The sequence below is a fragment of the Pecten maximus genome, chromosome 15 (assembly GCF_902652985.1).
Source record: "Pecten maximus chromosome 15, xPecMax1.1, whole genome shotgun sequence".
Taxonomy (NCBI): domain Eukaryota; kingdom Metazoa; phylum Mollusca; class Bivalvia; order Pectinida; family Pectinidae; genus Pecten; species Pecten maximus.
The window spans coordinates 33,287,194-33,308,161 of record NC_047029.1 but is presented as its reverse complement, the minus strand read 5'-3'; the positions used below and the strand labels follow the sequence as shown (position 1 = coordinate 33,308,161).

The following is a 20,968-nucleotide window of genomic DNA, read 5'->3' as shown; positions in this document are numbered from 1 at the left end:
GTTAAAACAGTACCGGTCAATTTGGGCCATGGAACTCTGATATTTGTTGTAGTTAAAACTGTACCGGTCAATTTGGGCCATGGAACACTGATGTTTGTTGTAGTTAAAACAGTACCGGTCAATTTGGCCTAGGGAACTCTGATATTTGTTGTAGTTAAAACAGTACCGGTCAATTTGGCCTAGGGAACTCTGATATTTGTTGTAGTTAAAACAGTACCGGTCAATTTGGCCTAGGGAACTCTGATATTTGTTGTAGTTAAAACAGTACCGGTCAATTTGGCCTAGGGAACTCTGATATTTGTTGTAGTTAAAACAGTACCGGTCAATTTGGCCTAGGGAACTCTGATGTTTGTTGTAGTTAAAACAGTACCGGTCAATTTGGCCTAGGGAACTCTGATATTTGTTGTAGTTAAAACAGTACCGGTCAATTTGGCCTAGGGAACTCTGATATTTGTTGTAGTTAAAACAGTACCGGTCAATTTGGCCTAGGGAACTCTGATATTTGTTGTAGTTAAAACAGTACCGGTCAATTTGGCCTAGGGAACTCTGATATTTGTTGTAGTTAAAACAGTACCGGTCAATTTGGGCCATGGAACACTGATATTTGTTGTAGTTAAAACTGTACCAGACAATATGGGCTATTGAACACTGATGTTCTATTGTAGTTAAAACTGTACCGGGCAGTTTGGGCCATGGAACACTGATGTTTGTTGTAGTTAAAACTGTACCAGACAATATGGGCTATTGAACACTGATGTTCTATTGTAGTTAAAACTGTACCGGGCAGTTTGGGCTATGGAACACACTGATGTTCGTTGTAGTTTAAACTATACCGGTCAATTGGGGCTATTGAACACTGTTGTTCGCTGTAGTTAAAACTGTACCGGTCAATTTGGGCTATTGAACACTGTTGTTCGCTGTAGTTAAAATTGTACCGGTCGATTTCGGCTATTGAACACATATGTTATATTGTAGTTAAAACTGTACCGGTCAATTTGGGCTATTGAACACTGATGTTCGCTGTAGTTAAAACTGTACCGGTCAATGTGGGCTATTGAACACTGATGTTCGTTGTAGTTAAAACCATACCGGTCAATTAGGGCTATAGAACACTGAAGTTTGCTGTAGTTAAAACTGTACCGGTCAATTTGGGCTATGGAACACAGATGCTTGCTGTAGTTAAAACTGTACCGGTCAATATGGGCTATTGAACACTGATGTTCGCTGTAGTTAAAACTGTACCGGTCAGTTTGGGCTATTGAACACTGATGTTCGCTGTAGTTAAATCTGTACCGGTCGATTTGGGCCATGGAACACTGATGTTTGTTGTAGTTAAAACTGTACCGGTCAATTTGGGCCATGGAACTCTGATATTTGTTGTAGTTAAAACAGTACCGGTCAATTTGGGCCATGGAACTCTGATATTTGTTGTAGTTAAAACAGTACCGTTCAATTTGGGCCATGGAACTCTGATATTTGTTGTAGTTAAAACAGTACCGGTCAATTTGGGCCATGGAACTCTGATATTTGTTGTAATTAAAACAGTACCGGTCAATTTGGGCCATGGAACTCTGATATTTGTTGTAGTTAAAACTGTACCGGTCAATTTGGGCCATGGAACACTGATGTTTGTTGTAGTTAAAACAGTACCGGTCAATTTGGCCTAGGGAACTCTGATATTTGTTGTAGTTAAAACAGTACCGGTCAATTTGGCCTAGGGAACTCTGATATTTGTTGTAGTTAAAACAGTACCGGTCAATTTGGCCTAGGGAACTCTGATATTTGTTGTAGTTAAAACAGTACCGGTCAATTTGGCCTAGGGAACTCTGATATTTGTTGTAGTTAAAACAGTACCGGTCAATTTGGCCTAGGGAACTCTGATATTTGTTGTAGTTAAAACAGTACCGGTCAATTTGGCCTAGGGAACTCTGATATTTGTTGTAGTTAAAACAGTACCGGTCAATTTGGCCTAGGGAACTCTGATATTTGTTGTAGTTAAAACAGTACCGGTCAATTTGGCCTAGGGAACTCTGATATTTGTTGTAGTTAAAACAGTACCGGTCAATTTGGCCTAGGGAACTCTGATATTTGTTGAAGTTAAAACAGTACCGGTCAATTTGGCCTAGGGAACTCTGATATTTGTTGTAGTTAAAACAGTACCGGTCAATTTGGCCTGGGGAACTCTGATATTTGTTGTAGTTAAAACAGTACCGGTCAATTTGGCCTAGGGAACTCTGATATTTGTTGTAGTTAAAACAGTACCGGTCAATTTGGGCCATGGAACACTGATATTTGTTGTAGTTAAAACAGTACCGGTCAATTTGGCCTAGGGAACTCTGATATTTGTTGTAGTTAAAACAGTACCGGTCAATTTGGCCTAGGGAACTCTGATGTTTGTTGTAGTTAAAACAGTACCGGTCAATTTGGCCTAGGGAACTCTGATATTTGTTGTAGTTAAAACAGTACCGGTCAATTTGGCCTAGGGAACTCTGATATTTGTTGTAGTTAAAACAGTACCGGTCAATTTGGCCTAGGGAACTCTGATATTTGTTGTAGTTAAAACAGTACCGGTCAATTTGGCCTAGGGAACTCTGATATTTGTTGTAGTTAAAACAGTACCGGTCAATTTGGGCCATGGAACACTGATATTTGTTGTAGTTAAAACAGTACCGGTCAATTTGGGCCATGGAACACTGATATTTGTTGTAGTTAAAACAGTACCGGTCAATTTGGGCCATGGAACACTGATATTTGTTGTAGTTAAAACAGTACCGGTCAATTTGGCCTAGGGAACTCTGATATTTGTTGTAGTTAAAACAGTACCGGTCAATTTGGGCCATGGAACTCTGATATTTGTTGTAGTTAAAACAGTACCGGTCAATTTGGGCCATGGAACACTGATGTTTGTTGTAGTTAAAACAGTACCGGTCAATTTGGGCCATGGAACTCTGATATTTGTTGTAGTTAAAACAGTACCGGTCAATTTGGCCTAGGGAACTCTGATATTTGTTGTAGTTCAAACAGTACCGGTCAATTTGGCCTAGGGAACTCTGATATTTGTTGTAGTTAAAACAGTACCGGTCAATTTGGCCTAGGGAACTCTGATATTTGTTGTAGTTAAAACAGTACCGGTCAATTTGGCCTAGGGAACTCTGATATTTGTTGTAGTTAAAACAGTACCGGTCAATTTGGCCTGGGGAACTCTGATATTTGTTGTAGTTAAAACAGTACCGGTCAATTTGGCCTAGGGAACTCTGATATTTGTTGTAGTTAAAACAGTACCGGTCAATTTGGGCCATGGAACACTGATATTTGTTGTAGTTAAAACAGTACCGGTCAATTTGGCCTAGGGAACTCTGATATTTGTTGTAGTTAAAACAGTACCGGTCAATTTGGCCTAGGGAACTCTGATGTTTGTTGTAGTTAAAACAGTACCGGTCAATTTGGCCTAGGGAACTCTGATATTTGTTGTAGTTAAAACAGTACCGGTCAATTTGGCCTAGGGAACTCTGATATTTGTTGTAGTTAAAACAGTACCGGTCAATTTGGCCTAGGGAACTCTGATATTTGTTGTAGTTAAAACTGTACCGGTCAATTTGGCCTAGGGAACTCTGATATTTGTTGTAGTTAAAACAGTACCGGTCAATTTGGGCCATGGAACACTGATATTTGTTGTAGTTAAAACAGTACCGGTCAATTTGGGCCATGGAACACTGATATTTGTTGTAGTTAAAACAGTACCGGTCAATTTGGGCCATGGAACACTGATATTTGTTGTAGTTAAAACAGTACCGGTCAATTTGGCCTAGGGAACTCTGATATTTGTTGTAGTTAAAACAGTACCGGTCAATTTGGGCCATGGAACTCTGATATTTGTTGTAGTTAAAACAGTACCGGTCAATTTGGGCCATGGAACACTGATGTTTGTTGTAGTTAAAACAGTACCGGTCAATTTGGGCCATGGAACTCTGATATTTGTTGTAGTTAAAACAGTACCGGTCAATTTGGGCTATTGAACACACTGATGTTTGTTGTAGTTAAAACAGTACCGGTCAATTTGGGCCATGGAACACTGATGTTTGTTGTAGTTAAAACAGTACCGGTCAATTTGGGCTATTGAACACACTGATGTTTGTTGTAGTTAAAACAGTACCGGTCAATTTGGGCCATGGAACTCTGATATTTGTTGTAGTTAAAACAGTACCGGTCAATTTGGGCCATGGAACACTGATGTTTGTTGTAGTTAAAACAGTACCGGTCAATTTGGGCCATGGAACTCTGATGTTTGTTGTAGTTAAAACAGTACCGGTCAATTTGGGCCATGGAACTCTGATATTTGTTGTAGTTAAAACAGTACCGGTCAATTTGGGCTATTGAACACACTGATGTTTGTTGTAGTTAAAACAGTACCGGTCAATTTGGGCCATGGAACTCTGATATTTGTTGTAGTTAAAACAGTACCGGTCAATTTGGGCCATGGAACTCTGATATTTGTTGTAGTTAAAACTGTACCGGTCAATTTGGGCCATGGAACACTGATGTTTGTTGTAGTTAAAACAGTACCGGTCAATTTGGGCCATGGAACTCTGATATTTGTTGTAGTTAAAACAGTACCGGTCAATTTGGGCTATTGAACACACTGATGTTTGTTGTAGTTAAAACAGTACCGGTCAATTTGGGCCATGGAACTCTGATATTTGTTGTAGTTAAAACAGTACCGGTCAATTTGGGCCATGGAACTCTGATATTTGTTGTAGTTAAAACAGTACCGGTCAATTTGGGCCATGGAACTCTGATATTTGTTGTAGTTAAAACAGTACCGGTCAATTTGGGCCATGGAACTCTGATATTTGTTGTAGTTAAAACAGTACCGGTCAATTTGGGCCATGGAACTCTGATATTTGTTGTAGTTAAAACAGTACCGGTCAATTTGGGCCATGGAACTCTGATATTTGTTGTAGTTAAAACAGTACCGGTCAATTTGGGCCATGGAACTCTGATATTTGTTGTAGTTAAAACTGTACCGGTCAATTTGGGCCATGGAACACTGATGTTTGTTGTAGTTAAAACAGTACCGGTCAATTTGGGCCATGGAACTCTGATATTTGTTGTAGTTAAAACAGTACCGGTCAATTTGGGCTATTGAACACACTGATGTTTGTTGTAGTTAAAACAGTACCGGTCAATTTGGGCCATGGAACTCTGATATTTGTTGTAGTTAAAACAGTACCGGTCAATTTGGGCCATGGAACACTGATGTTTGTTGTAGTTAAAACAGTACCGGTCAATTTGGGCCATGGAACTCTGATATTTGTTGTAGTTAAAACAGTACCGGTCAATTTGGGCCATGGAACTCTGATATTTGTTGTAGTTAAAACAGTACCGGTCAATTTGGGCCATGGAACTCTGATATTTGTTGTAGTTAAAACAGTACCGGTCAATTTGGGCCATGGAACTCTGATATTTGTTGTAGTTAAAACTGTACCGGTCAATTTGGGCCATGGAACTCTGATATTTGTTGTAGTTAAAACAGTACCGGTCAATTTGGGCCATGGAACTCTGATATTTGTTGTAGTTAAAACAGTACCGGTCAATTTGGGCCATGGAACTCTGATATTTGTTGTAGTTAAAACTGTACCGGTCAATTTGGGCCATGGAACACTGATGTTCGCTGTAGTTAAAACAGTACCGGTCGATTTGGCCTAGGGAACTCTGATGCTCTTTTGAAGTATAATGTGTACCGCGTTAACTTTTTCTCTGAACATATTTGACTGTTTTTATTTTTTAAGTGCACCATGTTAAAATTTATCATTGTACATATTAAGCCTTATAGCCGACAGAGACATTTTAAAGTACAAAGGTGTCTAAGGTATCGACCTTCGTTGTCTGCATCCGGTCCAATCTGGCTTTTAATTTTGTTACATTTCAATAACTTTTTATTTTCGAACTATCACTCCTTCAAAAGGCTTGTCTAACCAGTAACCGACTTAATCCGTAGTTCTGATATACTTTCTGTTCTTTATTTACAACGGCGATAGTTTTTATCAAGAGTATACATCTCAAGCTTTGAAATAACACCATAATACAACATCAGAGTAGTTTTAATGCATTCATTTCAATGCTATCACAAGCAGCACATTATTTTCAAAAATTGACGACTTGTCTTTAGTAAACGATAGAGTGAAAAAAACAACACCCCAGAGGTCCGTCTGATTTTCTGCGCATCGAACAAACGTGTTTAACACGCTTACAGATTGATAATGACATGCAAAGATGATACAAATTTCATTTAATTCATGTTTGTTGTCTGTTACGTTAAACTATTTACGTTTTTGAATTTTGATTTATGAATAAAATATGAATTTAACTGGAAATAGGAAATACTTTCAGATGTAGTTTCTTCTCATTCCTCGGAAAGAGTGATTTTTGTAATAATTTGAAAAGTATACAGATTTTGTGATTTTTTTTTTTAGATTTTGCAAAAACGTAGGACATTGGACACATATACCTTTGCAATTCATATATCCTTAGTGCCAAACTGTATGGCTTCAATAAAACACATGATGTATCAGCGTTTTAAAATTAAAAATAAAACCTATAGAATCTGATAGTAGACAACTTACCATGTCATATGAGGTCTTGCATTATACATTGATAAGAAACGCATTGATAGATTTGACAAGCTGAACTTCTGGTTTTGTCATCGTTAATTAATTTCTAATTTTACCATTCCTAAAACATACGCAACACACTTAAAGATAGTTTGATATATCAAAAGAGTTCCGACACCGAACTAGTGTATGGAAACCAAACATAGGTCTACATAGACAGACTGATTTATGGTAACCACACTTCATTAGCAGATAAGGGCAGCTAACAAACGCTGTAAAGCTGTAAGCCTGAAAAACAATCCCAGAATCCTAGGCGATACGATACAGTTACAATGTACAGTGGAACTTCGTTAACTCGAACTCGGATAACTCGAATACCCTGCTTAACTCGAAGTACCTCGTCGGTCCCGGCCGAATTCTCTCTTTATCTTAGTAAAGAAAACTCGGAAAACTCGAACTCGGAAAACTCGAAGAACTCGGATAATACGAAGTGAAAATTTGGTCCCAACAATAAAAATCCTATTTGAAATGATCGAATAACTCGAAGTATAATTTTCGTCGATCGGTGGTAAACGCCGACATTTTTTAAGAGCTAAATTCCGTTTGTAATACTGAACATATCGGCACTACTAACCTACATGCTATTATAAGTGTTTCATAAATTCATAAAAGAAATTGTCGGTTGAATCTTATAACAACATGTCTTGGTGATAAAAAGTACTGCTTTACTTACATCAAGTAATTTACTAAGGCGATCGCCGATATTAGTACACACGATAGTCAACAACTCACCAACCTGTTCGCTCAAGCGGAACTAATCTCTGACACACCGGTAGATCTACCCGGCTGATGATTTTACAGGTGTAGAAATGAAACAGTCACCGGCGCCTATTAAATCTTTAAACTGCTGAAACTAAAACGTAATTACTGCCAAGGTGTTCAGAGTACAACTGTAACGGTCAGTGCTGTCTATTAAATCGGATAAAACGCCAGCTCAGTTACAGTAACATTTTATACGCACATGCGCAGCCTAACTTCCGGTGCTAATACACATGGAAATGGCGTGGTTATCAATAAAAAGTAAGTAGGCCGATCAAACAGTATTTTATATGTTCAATAAAAGGTAATGGTTCTGTTACGTTTTGCATGCAATCTGTGTTAAACTCAAACGGTTACCGGGTATTTGATTTGACATGAATAACTTGTTATTTTGTCGAATTCCGTTTTATCGTTTACCTTTTGCAAACATGACTTGGACATCAGATCGTTCTTGAAGTGACTAAGTGAAAGAAACTTTATCGTGACTGTATATCGGCAAAACTACACCAAATTACAAGTAACATAACGAAACATTACATATATATTTACATGTATTGACCAGTCTTCACACTAAACTGATGAGCGACAGAGCGAAGTTATAATGATTATATAATGTTGACAAATATTGACCAAACTTTTCACCAAAAATGATAACTGGCTTAATTCGAACACTCGGATAACTCGAAGTTTTTTCGTGGTCCCGTCGACTTCGAGTTAACGAAGTTCCACTGTATATTAACTTATAACTAAACAAGTTGTAAATAAGTTACGCTGTCAGCTTAAATATTTACAGGTGATGGCGAAGTAGCAAAAACTGAACACTGTAAAATAACAAAATCAATCTATCAATAACTCTACTTATTGATTAATATCATGTGTGTATAAAATGTTTCGGGTATTGTTGTAAGGCAATTTGCCATCGATCCATTGCCTGATTTTAACAACACACTTTTCTAGTTGCCTTCCCTTCTTTGGTTTTCTTTCTAACTTAAGCACAGGCGCGTGTGGCAATGCTAACATAGCATCGTGTGGAATGTTGCCACAGGGTTGAAGCAGGACAAAACACACATCTTTGTGTCTCAAGGTGCCATTTGCAACCCGCGCGATTGTCATACTATCAAGGTAAGTATTCATACAAAATTGGTCTTTTTTGAATTTGTTGGAAAATACAATAATGATTCGTTCACTGTTTTCTAATGCATCTGCGTGAATCTTATACCCTGGTAAGTTTCCTTTGTCAGCCCAGTCTCTAGCAGGAAACAGCAGTCGATACCCTGCTTTCTCTAACGGTTGGACAATGTCCTTGCGTACGATATTCCGATCGTCGTCGTGGTGCAGAACGAGAGCATCATATTTACGCGGTTTTTGTCGTTGCTTGGCCCTTTTCTTGTTTTTCTGTTTTGATATCAAATTTGCTCGCTTGAGGGTAATCCGTTTCACTCGCACAACGTAATAATCAATAAAGATTCTCCACAGTTGTGAAAGTACATACGAAATGAACACGTATAAAGCAAAGATACATATTGACTCTAATATAGTTCTAATCCACGACAGTACTGTGAATATTATATCCCATGATGGAGGTGTCTTTTGAAGCATTGCTGATGTATCCTCGAGATAACTAAGATTCTTCATTTCCATGTAAAGTAAACTTGAATCTGGAACCAAGCTGACTGATAATGGAAGATCGTACACATGGCGTTCAACTTCACCATCAATTCTATTCTTGATGTTTCTTTTAATTTGAATCTTGTGTTCACCAATGTTTTGCGGATTCGTACAGAAAACGTAAGAGTACTGGAGAAGATTATCATCTTTAAATCGAGTTACTCCAAAGGGTACTCTTGTACATCTGGATTTACTGAAGAAAATACAGTGTATTGACGAATACAAAGCTGTAAATGGACTGCATGCAAACATGAAACTGAAATATTTGGATACTACAGAATCTGTGCCATTTTCCACTCTGTGCTCGAATTGAATTGATTGTTTTCTACCCAAAACATAATAATCCATAGATCGCAATGTCATGAATAAACCAATAGGAGCTGGGACTGCTTTACGAATATATGGAATTGGCTTAACACTGAAGAAAGCTCGCAGAGCAAAGATGCTGAAGATTGTGCCTTTCTTCGTATTCACGCTTTGCTTTTCTCCCCAACATTCGTAATTTGCGAAATCTCCACTATTGGCCATGTAAATTGATAAGAAGCTCGTTATCCGGTAGGTTGAACCATGCAATTCATAATGATCCTCCACGTGGTATCTGTCTTCACTTGCTACCAACTGTTTATCACGAAACCATAATGTGTTTAACTTCAAACTTAAATCATCCGTATCTACATCATATTGACACTTCATTTGTATGTCTTCGCCTCGATAACGTGACAATATCGTTTTTGTCGTCACCAAGGATGGCCGCGGGGAGGTACAGTTTGTTTCTCTGTACAGTATAGTTTCGTATCTGAGGGAATATTCTACTTCCATACAATCAAAACCGAAAACCAAAGGCTCCGTTTTGTCCTCAGGTCTTTCATTTACAACGCGTTTCCGTATGAAATGATGTAAACTTGTCTCGTCTCCGATTCCGCTGGTTTGATTTTGAATGAAGTGTCCACAAGATGCGACTATAATTGTCAATAGCATTGTCAGACCAGTAATGTACACCATATACTGAATAATACTGCGAGGAGTGTAGTATTTTGATACTTGGTACGTGTAACCCATACACCATTCTAAAATATCCATACCGAAATCGAAAAGATACGGAAGAAATACCATGAGTTCTGCTAAGATCTCATCATTTCCTTGTGATTGGCATTGTGAGTGCACATAATAAAATGTTAAACACATGAATACTTTATCAATGTGAGGAAATTGGGCCACATGTTGTTCTACTTTATCATGGATTGGGACAAGTACGAATGTTAGGATTATTACCGCTGTATAAACCTCCTCTATCGAAAAGTCAGAATGCCGAATAGTGTTGTCGAACTGATCTTCTTTATTGAATATTATCCAAATTCCACATAGTGTCGAGAGGAATGATGACTCCCGAAGAATTAAGGTTAAAACGTTGCGTAGAAGATCCATGGCTATTAGTAGTTGATCTGAAATCAATATACCGTATTCACTGTAAGTACTATTATAATACGTAACATAGAAATGTGTTATGTATTGAAATATTTATTTCGCGAAAGTTGTCTATTTTAATCACCATACACGTAACTTTTACTGAGACAATTTATGTGTTTAATAATCAAGAATTAGACCAGGTCAAAGTCAAATTATTTATTCTAAATAGTTGGAAGCACACCTCCAATGTAAAATGTTTTTCACTGAATTCATGAAATACTGTATGTTCTCGCTGTTAAATTTCAATGGGTTAATATTTCCTGGCTGTTTCGGACCAAGTTTGCACAAGGACACCAGACAAACCAGCCTCCCACCATACACACAGACACCATGTTTGGTTTGGTTTGGTTTATTTTGTTTAACGTCCTATTAACAGACACTACGTACACTGTCCTTGATGACCTTAGCTGTTGATAAGACGTCGAACAATACTAGATCAAGGCAGACGTCTCTACATTGTAGTTACACCAATGTTACATGGATATTTATTTTCTCTTTATAATTAGTGACCGCGAATATCAATATTTATACAGTGTTCTGTCAACGAGATACGTCTACCGCAAAGGCCTATAAAATAAACATAATCTTAGTCGGGAGATCATATGCGCTGAATGTTAAACTCATCTCATTATTCATAACGTTTAAAAAAGCCTTGATAAAAATAATGTGTATCACTTGTATTTAATTAAATAGGCCATGGCAACTATTTTGTCACGGAGGACATTAGTGATGACCAAGTGTGGGTTGCCTTGCTGTATCAGCGTTTTCTCCGATATCTACTAGAAAGTCCCAAATACAGTTGCTTCTTACGGATCATGAAATGGGAGAAGGTATGAACTTAATCTCCCAAGGTGTCAAAAGATATCTTGTATATAAACGTCTTATACCGAAAGTGGTTAGTACGACCTTATAATTGAAACCTTGACTGTCGAGCACTAAACTCGAAGGAGGTTTATAACTTGATAATGTAACAATAACAAGAAATTGTACAAGGATTCAGCAAACATCTTGTACACAAACGTTGCATATAAAACAACAAATATGTCTTACTTTTGAACTGCCTCTCGCAACAATGGTTCAAGCTCCACTTGGACCAAATCCTGTCATTCCTGAAAAAGGAAAGGATTTTATTTTTTGTTCTATATTTTCCCAATTGACCAACTTTCTTTCGCACAAAGAGTGATACATCCTTCGTTTAGACAACATTAGGCAAAAGAAAGTTGCCCAATGATGCTCCAGATCAAATGTCATCAATATCTATTCAAATGTTAAGGCCTAGTAGTGATATAAAATGTCTCTATTTCTCCTTTTGGGCTCAGCCCCTCTTGCCCAAAGGGAATGACATCCTCCATTTATAAAACATTAGATTTTTTATTTTAATTTAGATTATTTATAGTAGAATTTTTGAGGAGATGATACAAACCTAAAAGTGAGTAAGGTGATGTCGAGGCCAATCGGAAAAGAATGGCTAGTACATTATAATTATATAATGGGCATCCATTTTTTCCAATTACTCACAAAATTTGTTTAAATAGAACCAGTTTAACTAGAAAATACATATTTTTGTACATGGAAATGAACCTTAATCGAATTAAGGAGAGCATTTAAATTAAGAGATTTTGACTTACAGACATAATGCTTAATAAGAATTAACATTTCATTACTTACAGCATCAGCCGAAGGATGAATTATACCAATCAGATATGTTTCTTTGTTTACCCGATAAGGAGTTTTTAAAATTGACTCCGACTTACTTTGCTTCATAGCAAAGAACTTGTTCATATTTTAAATACATCTTTCCAGAATCTATTTCAATTCCACAATGAAACAATTTGTTCACCTCCACAATAGAATTCAAAAGAACTTTCAATTTTCCTGATGACCGAGTAATTACTCTAATCCAGCCATGTTTAAGGGAGTCAATAAAAGCACCTACATCTATCATTTTTAGCCCACCCCCACCCCCATCTGTGTAGCTTTGAATTACCACATGCATTTTAATTTTTAGCAGTTTACCAATTTTATCTGGAGGATTAGGAAGACTTATAAATAGATAATTGAAATGGGAAATTAATTTTATTATATTTATTCTACCAATAGAAGTAAGACTACGTCTTTGTCACATTAGTAAGACCAAAATTCATCAAAATCCATTTAGGCGTTCAGGACTAGTTAAGGAAATGTTGGCGGACATTGGACGGACGGACGACGGACGCATACGTCACCGGTTCCTTGGGCTAAAACGTAATGCCGAACTTTTCTTGTCAAGTGTTGTGACACCGAGTTGAGGATGTTTGCAAATTAACAAGCAACTAGAGCTGTCACCGAGGGGGTGACAAGTATACCCCCCGCTTTTCCATGATCGGTTTGGATACTTTGTGAAGCTGCCTATTTATGGTACTATAACCAAATCAAACATGTTCTATGTTTAGGCAAGAACTAAGTGAATGCATAGCCGAACAAAATTTTGCTCGTTTAAAAAACAAGAGCTGTTGGAGAACAGCATAGCTCGTCTCGCAAATGTTTGTCAATAAATAATTAAAATATATTAATTGGAATGGTTTCGCAAATTGCATTAATAATATCTATATTGTTTACTCGATCAGATTATGCTTTGTGAATTCATGCAATTTTCAAAACCATACCAATTTATATATATATAAATTATTTATTGACAAACATTCGGGAGACAAGCTATGCTGTTGTAGATTAAATGAATATATTAAACACAAATGTAATTGCTTTTGGACATATTTCTCCAATTTTTTGACAAAATATTATCCTAATGAGAGTTGTCTCCCTTGAAAAATGTGGACCAGTATAAATTGCCTATTGTGAGCATTTTCACATTGTTTTATTTTCAGTTTCACCCCAAGAAGGGATAGTGTAACTCCATAGGGACTCTTTTACCAAATATCAGCACCCTAGTACAATCATAAAGTGATGTGTTAAATAGCTTTCAACATTTGCACAATTTTTTTTTAATGTGTTTTTTCCCCAAAAAAATATTTCAGTTTAACTCTGGCAAGGGATAGTTTAACCCCCACAGGGAACCTAATACAATGTATTACTATGCCTTTCAACACTCACAATATAAACTTAACACAAAGTCCAAAGATTTAAAAACAAAAACAAAAAAACACAGATTTAAAAAGAAAAAATCCAAAGTTTTACTCCAGGAAGGGATTGTCTTACTCCATAGGGACTCTATTACCAACTATCAGCACCCTAGTACGATTATAAAGTGATGTATTAATACCTTTCAACACTTGCACCAAAAACTTAACGCAGAAATATTCTAAGTCCAAAAATTTGAAAATTCTGGTTTTTTCCTAAAAAAATCTTTTAGTTTAACTCCGGCAGGGGATAGTTTAACCCAAGAGGGAGTCTATTGCCAACTATCAGCACCCTAGTACAATTATAAAGTGATGTATTAATACCTTTCAACACTTGCACCAAAAACTTAACGCAGAAATATTCTAAGTCCAAAAATTTGAAAATTCTGGTTTTTTCCCAAAACAATCTTTTAGTTTAACTCTGGCAGGGGATAGTCTAACCCCAGAGGGACTCTATTGCCAATTATCAGCACCCTAGTACAATTATGAAGTGGTGTATTAATACCTTTCAACACTTGCACCAAAAACTTAACGCAAAACTTTTCTAAGTCCCAAAATTTTCAAAAATCAGTTTTTTTTCCAAAAAATCTTTTAGTTTAACCCAGGCAGGGGATAGTTTGACCCCCACAGGGACCATATTACCATAAATTACTATGCCTTTCAACACTTGCACCAAAAATTTAACATTTGGAAAACCAACGCCGACGCCGACGCCGGAGTGACGACATAAGCTCTCACTCTTCTTCGAAGAGACGAGCTAAAAAGGGGGCATAACTCTATTAGAACTGGTAATTCGGCAAAATCTTTGCATAGAAATAAGCCTCGTAGGGTCCTCTAACTACATACCAAATTTTAGTAAAATCCATTGAAAACAAAGCAAATGCATAGCCGGATAAGCTAGTAACCATTTTTTACATAAAGGGGCATAACTCTGTAAAAAGTTTTTTTCGGAAGAAGCCGTTACTGGAGACACAACTTCATGCTTCAATTCTGTATAAAGTTTCAAGAAAATCCATCAAAAACTAAGTGAATGCATAGCCGGACAAAATTATGACACATTTTGTATGAAAAGGGGCATACCTCTGTTAAACAGGGCTAAATCGCAAAATCACTGCAGGGGACACAAGTTCCTATGGTCTTTTAACTATATACCAAATTTGAGTGAAATCCATAAAGAAATGAGCGAATGCATAGCCGGACAATGGTTGTGACAGACGGACGGACGGACAAGGTGATTCCAGTATACCCCCCCCCCCCCCCCCCCCTAACTTCGCTGCGGGGGGTATAAAATGTGTCTGTCTGCACGTAATCGCCACATGAACTAAGTTTAAAATAGAGAAAATAAATCAAATGGAAAGGAATCAATTATAAAGGTAAATGTTTATATGCTGTTTCATCTAATTCAATGCATGATCGATTAGGATTGATATTTGCAAGCATATCAAATAACTCACAAAAGAAGTCGGTGTTATTGGCTTCTCTGGTTAACTATCTCAACCATCAGCCGGGTATGGGAAATAAATGTCATGGGGGATCCCATACTGTCGTGTGACTTTATTGTGTTCCACCATAACGACCCATAAACATAACATGTATTGAATGTGTCTGCATCGGACTGTGTGGATTGTGAGTATAATTGATGACTTGCCAAACACTGTTATTCTATACCCACTTTTAAAAGCCTATTTTGTCAGTACGTATTAGCAACACAACAAATCAAATGTACTGCGTGTATTCAGGGTATCACTGCGTAGACAAAGTACAGAATAGCTTTCATTAAAAATCGTACAATGAACCATTATTGTCTTAAACGCCTTACTATACTTACGATTTTGCGTGGGGTTTGAACGGTGTATAAACTGACATTGCTTATATGAATAGATTTAAACATAGATTGAATAATACCGCTTTGATTACAGGTTTACAAGTAAGATTATTCTCATCCCTGCTGAATAATGAAATGCTATATATGTCATCTTTTATATAAGTTTCATCTTCTCAATATACTTCTGTCTCTGCTGCAGTTTTGTCAATTGAGAATATATTTACACAAAGATAACTCAAGTATGATCAACAATTGTATCTATACCCACTAAATTAAGAGAAGAAATCGTGGAAATCTTGTAAATGATTGTTATCCACTTTAACATCGTTAATGTCGTACCTGGCACTGATTACCAAACCTCCTTGTGATATTGATGCAGTACGATAAACTACGGCTGGTTTAATCTGTGTGGACTTTGAGTGTTGTTAGCTATTGATCATTTCATTTTATGTCTGTTTATTGATTAGATACAGTATTCGTCAAAATATTCACAATATATTTCACTGAACTAACATATACTGTGCATTTCCTGAACGAAGTGTAACACAGAAAACGAAACGGTACGGAAAGAGTTAAAGGGCCGTTTCGTTTTCTGTGTTACACTTCGCTCAGGAAATGCACAGTATCTGTTAGTTCAGTGAAATATATTGTGAATATTTTGACGAATACTGTATCTAATCAATACGATTGTATTGCCTATGTACGCAAGCTTCCAAGTTTTGATAAGAAGTGTTGTGGAGTGGCATCAGACAGCTGACCCTCACTGGGACCAGGGCTGTCGGAAACTAAATAAAGATAACATTATAATCAGCTCCTTTTTCATTTTAAAACCATTGTAACCCGTACCGAACGTTACATGTAGTTCTGTGTTGATAAAATTTAGTACAATAGAAATAAATGACAAACATTGCCTGCTCTTAGCTCTCCAGAGCAACATTTGTATCGACTTTAGAATTTTAGATATTTATCATTGACGTTCCACTTCTGGCGATTAGGTATATCACAGGAAAGCCTAGATGTCAGAGTCGTAATTCAAGCTGTCTGTGTCGAGTCTTGAGCATCGTGACGTTCAAATTTTCATTCAAACATGAACTCTAACCCCGACACGATTGGTAACATTCGATATTTAAAGTATAAATCTCAACTCATTGTGGTTTGATGTTAAGTATATCTTCATTGGTATAAGTTGCTATATAGGTATATGTACGATGGCCGATATCGGACGGGCAAAACAGTGTTACTAGTAGTACGTTTTTGTCAACGAAAAATGTACGTACATATTGTGTGTCAAAAATATCTACTGCTATAGTAGTAGATAAATGTGTACACAAAAAGTGTACGTACAAATCCTGTGTCAAAAACCTGTTACTAGTAACACATTTTTGACACAAAATATGTACGTACATATTTTGTGTACAAATTTATCTACTACTTCTAAATATCAATTAACATTCCTTTTATTCTTGATTGATTACCATGCGGTCGTATGCTGATTTTGCCTGATAAGGTAATAAAAGCCAGAGCCAAAAGATCTGCTTGATTTTAAAGCCACATACTCCCAAATAACCTAAAACCTCTCCCGCTCAGTTCCATTGAATCATGTCCTATTCATAGGAAATACTCGGGTTTTGCCGATTACAGTCCCTTTGACGTTTCTTTTTGGCAGAATCGGTCTGTATTTTGGCAGTATCGGTCTGTGTTTTGGCAGAATCGGTCTGTATTTTGACAGGCTTAAACATTCGGCGTTCCACCATTTTGTATAGACTGATAACACGCTCGTTGCATTATAGGACTATTTCGCTTAGAAACTTGGTCTGTCGGACCCAGTTATTATTTTTGGGAATAACCCATTTATTTTTATAAATACATATTTTCTTCCAGTTTTTAATTCGCGATAATTAGATATATACTAAGTCTGAAAACTGTTAAGATCTTGAAATGTTAACATTAAAGCATTTGGCTTTAAAGTATGACGTTAAGTAAAAACAGAATATCCAGCCAGCGGACGTAATGGAAGAATGGTATCACTCGAAACCGAACTATATCTGGTTTCCTCGTGCGAATGCGACAAAAGTTAATTATTTACTCGTATTTCTATCGGATGCAGTCAACATACTACCACAAGGCGATCAATCAAGATAGGAAAGAATGTTAATTGATATTTAGAAGTAGTAGATAAATTTGTACACAAAATATGTACGTACAAATTTTGTGTCAAAAATGTGTTACTAGTAACAGGTTTTTGACACAGGATTTGTACGTACACTTTTTGTGTACAAATTTATCTACTACTAGCAGTAGATATTTTTGACACACAATATGTACGTACATTTTTCGTTGACAAAAACGTACTACTAGTAACACTGTTTTGCCCGTCCGATATCGGCCATCGTATATATGTTACTACAGAACAGAAATACGTGTTAAAACAACACACAACGGTCCTACTCAACACTGGTCCTAGTCCTGGTGGGCGCAATCTCAGCTGTTTGAGGAGAATGGGTATGGATTTGAATGTAATTTGGTTTGGTTTATTTTAATGTGACACACTTCAGGGTTACTATTAATATATAGTGCCATCCTATGTAATATCTGATCACTTTGTTCTCTTATTATCAGTTTAGTCGTTTAATGACAAGTGTAAATCGTAATCTCAGCTGTTTGATTATTTGGGACTACTATTCCTCTATAGTCCTCCAATAGAAATGTCTTATACATTTGTTCTTTTACTAGGGGTTTACTCCGTTAAGGGTAAGATAAGGGTTGCAGATCTAAGGTGAAACAGAAGACAACCCCGAGTCTGCACAGGCCATGATAATTTCGAAATGACATAGAAAACAGCTGCAATACGTTTGTTTAAACAATTTTTCACTGTTTAAATATAAGAAAAAGAAAAGCTGAAGCAAAGCTGTAAAGTTTTGTTTGAACGGAGTCAGTTTGTGAGTTAACAAACATGTCTACACGTTTGTGTCATACGTGTAATATCATTATACATTGTAACACAGACTGTATATGTGTTTATCATTTTGATAATAGGTACCCGAATTCCTGACACTTTGCCAACATTTCTTTATTTATATACGCGAACACGCAAGCGACACGTCGACTAAGTTTAAACATAGATCAAATCAATCAATTAGAGGGACTTAGCTTTAAATGTAAATGCGTATACTACGTTTCATCTAAATTCAAATGACACATATGTAATCAATTACAGATAACTTTCATAACATCGAAATATAAAATTCATCCTCTATGGAAACATTAAATTTCATCATTCAATGCAATATTGATCTACAGAACGCTAATGACGACATGCACGCTCATAATTGATATTTATATGCATATTAAATAGCTCTACACTTTTATACTCACCCAAGTCGTCGCTGTAACTGTTTTCTCCTGCGAACTATTTCAACCGTTAAAAACAAACCAATGGGTATTGGAAATACCTGTCGGAGAATTCCCCAACTATCTTGTGACTTTATTGTGTCTCCACCCTAGCGATTGATAAACATAACATCAATATCAGGTCAAGGTCACTAAGATATAGGTATTACGTCACTGGGTATAAGTCCATTTCAGCATTAAACAGCATTCCGATTCCCTCGTTTTGATCTATTATTAAACTTAGCCGACGTGTCGTTTTCGTATTTGCGTATATAAATAAAAAAGATATGTTGGCGGAATGTCAGGGTACCTATTATCACGATCAACACATATACAGTCTAAGGAGCGGGGCCCAGTCGGGGAAATATTGCAAATTCATTTTTTTTATTTATACAAAAATATCATAATCCACCAGACATGAATATATTTCAAGGCTGCCATGCCCAAGGTTGGGGTCTTGGTGTGGGGTCATCCTTCAAAATATTGTCCAGGGGTGGAGTGGGGTGGGGGGCTCTCACTCGCCACACAACTGACACCTGCTATATATATCATACTCTCTCACATCAACATTATCATGTAACAATAACACAAACTTCCACTCATTCTCTTAACCAGTCAATCAATAAGTGATGAATATTTTATAATTTTCAAAGTAATAAAGTAATATGAATATGGTTAAAAATAAACAAAGCCATCAATTATTTCAGCATAGGGGGAATTTTGTTTTTAAAATGGCATGATGTTGACAGACACACAAAATTATGATCAGCGCACATAGGAAAAAACATAAACAAATGCAAAGGCCATGGCTTATAACAGTACGAATAAGCCACAGGAGGGATGCTAATTTGGGCCATTCTGCGGCTATAATCAGTGATAAGGCTAATATTTTGTAGGAAGATAATTCAAGGTCAACTGAATATGGTATTCAAAACAAAAGATTTTTTATGGGATCGTTCAGAGGTCAAAGGTCACAGGGTTTAAAATACAGATTTCTTTCATCGTTTGGGCCGATACAAATTCAATACTGGAGTAAAAATGGATGAGAACCAGAAGTTGAGTAAAAAAAAAAGTAAATGTTAGTCACAGCTAGTAACCTAATCCTAGTCTTTTCAGTTTTGGTCGCAAATACTTTAGAAAAAATGACCAAGACACTTCCATAAATCACCCAGTAGTAACTTTTCAACGTTATCATGTCCCGCTTTGGGTCAAAAGCTATATTTGGTGGTCTAATGACAGGGTCCCAATTGGGGTCACCTAGTGCATTTTCAGATTAAATAAACTTCATCCGTGAGACAACAAGTCTAATTATAATCAAACAAGGTACATGTAGTGTAACAGGAGCGTGTTGGGCCCGGTTTATGTATGTAAACAGCACCCGACTCGCCCCTGTGTACCGATGCAACCCAGGTTCGATTGGGCATGATGTACTTGTTTGTTGAGGAGAGGAAGAACAGACACTTAAATAACAATTAACAATTTATTAGGAATAACAAATATTTACAACAATTAACACATGAACAGAGACAATAAGCCTAGGCCTAGCCAACAAACAATATACTACATTCTACAACCGACCCCCCATACCCGACAATACCTACGAAACTAAACCCATCCCGGCCCACTCCTAACGTTATATACCTAAAACCTAACCTAACTATAAATACCTGAGAAGAGAAAGTGACAGCACGCAGGAACTCAATCCGTCAGACTGCCCAGTCTACAAGTAAAACCCTGAATTTATCACCCAATACGAAACTAAACAACCAATCACAACACCGGACTGACAGAGGTACACGGGCAAGACGGACTCTCACGAGAAAGCAAGAAACAACTACACGACAACAACATCAACATAGACAGGGCACGTGAATAGAGTACAGCAAGGGTCACAGTGACAGGTACACACACACAATACACAACATAGAGACAAGCTTAACTGGTCAGCTTACCCTGACAAAATACATACAGGAACCTCCCCCGCTACACACCTCCCTTCTTTGAAAAAGTAAGTCCCCGTTTGAATAACACTGATTTAACTTGAAATATATATATAATAACATTTGTAAAGT

At 36.9% G+C, this 20,968-nt stretch overlaps 1 protein-coding gene across 1 annotated transcript; it reads right to left on the bottom strand.

The window, feature by feature from the left end:
- Positions 1-8,094: 8,094 nt before the first annotated feature.
- Positions 8,095-19,009, bottom strand: LOC117343141. Its single transcript, XM_033905460.1, has 3 exons — positions 18,882-19,009; positions 11,616-11,674; positions 8,095-10,540 (listed from the first exon to the last, which is right to left on the bottom strand). Exon 3 carries the CDS (start codon positions 10,521-10,523, stop codon positions 8,289-8,291), a length of 2,235 nt encoding a protein of 744 aa, XP_033761351.1. The 5' UTR covers positions 10,524-10,540; positions 11,616-11,674; positions 18,882-19,009; the 3' UTR covers positions 8,095-8,288.
- Between the last annotated feature and the right edge of the window lie 1,959 nt (positions 19,010-20,968).

Excerpts from the sequence above, each read along its gene's own strand:
- LOC117343141 (XM_033905460.1), bottom strand. The coding sequence starts at position 10,523 with ATGGATCTTCTACGCAACGTTTTAACCTTAATTCTTCGGGAGTCATCA.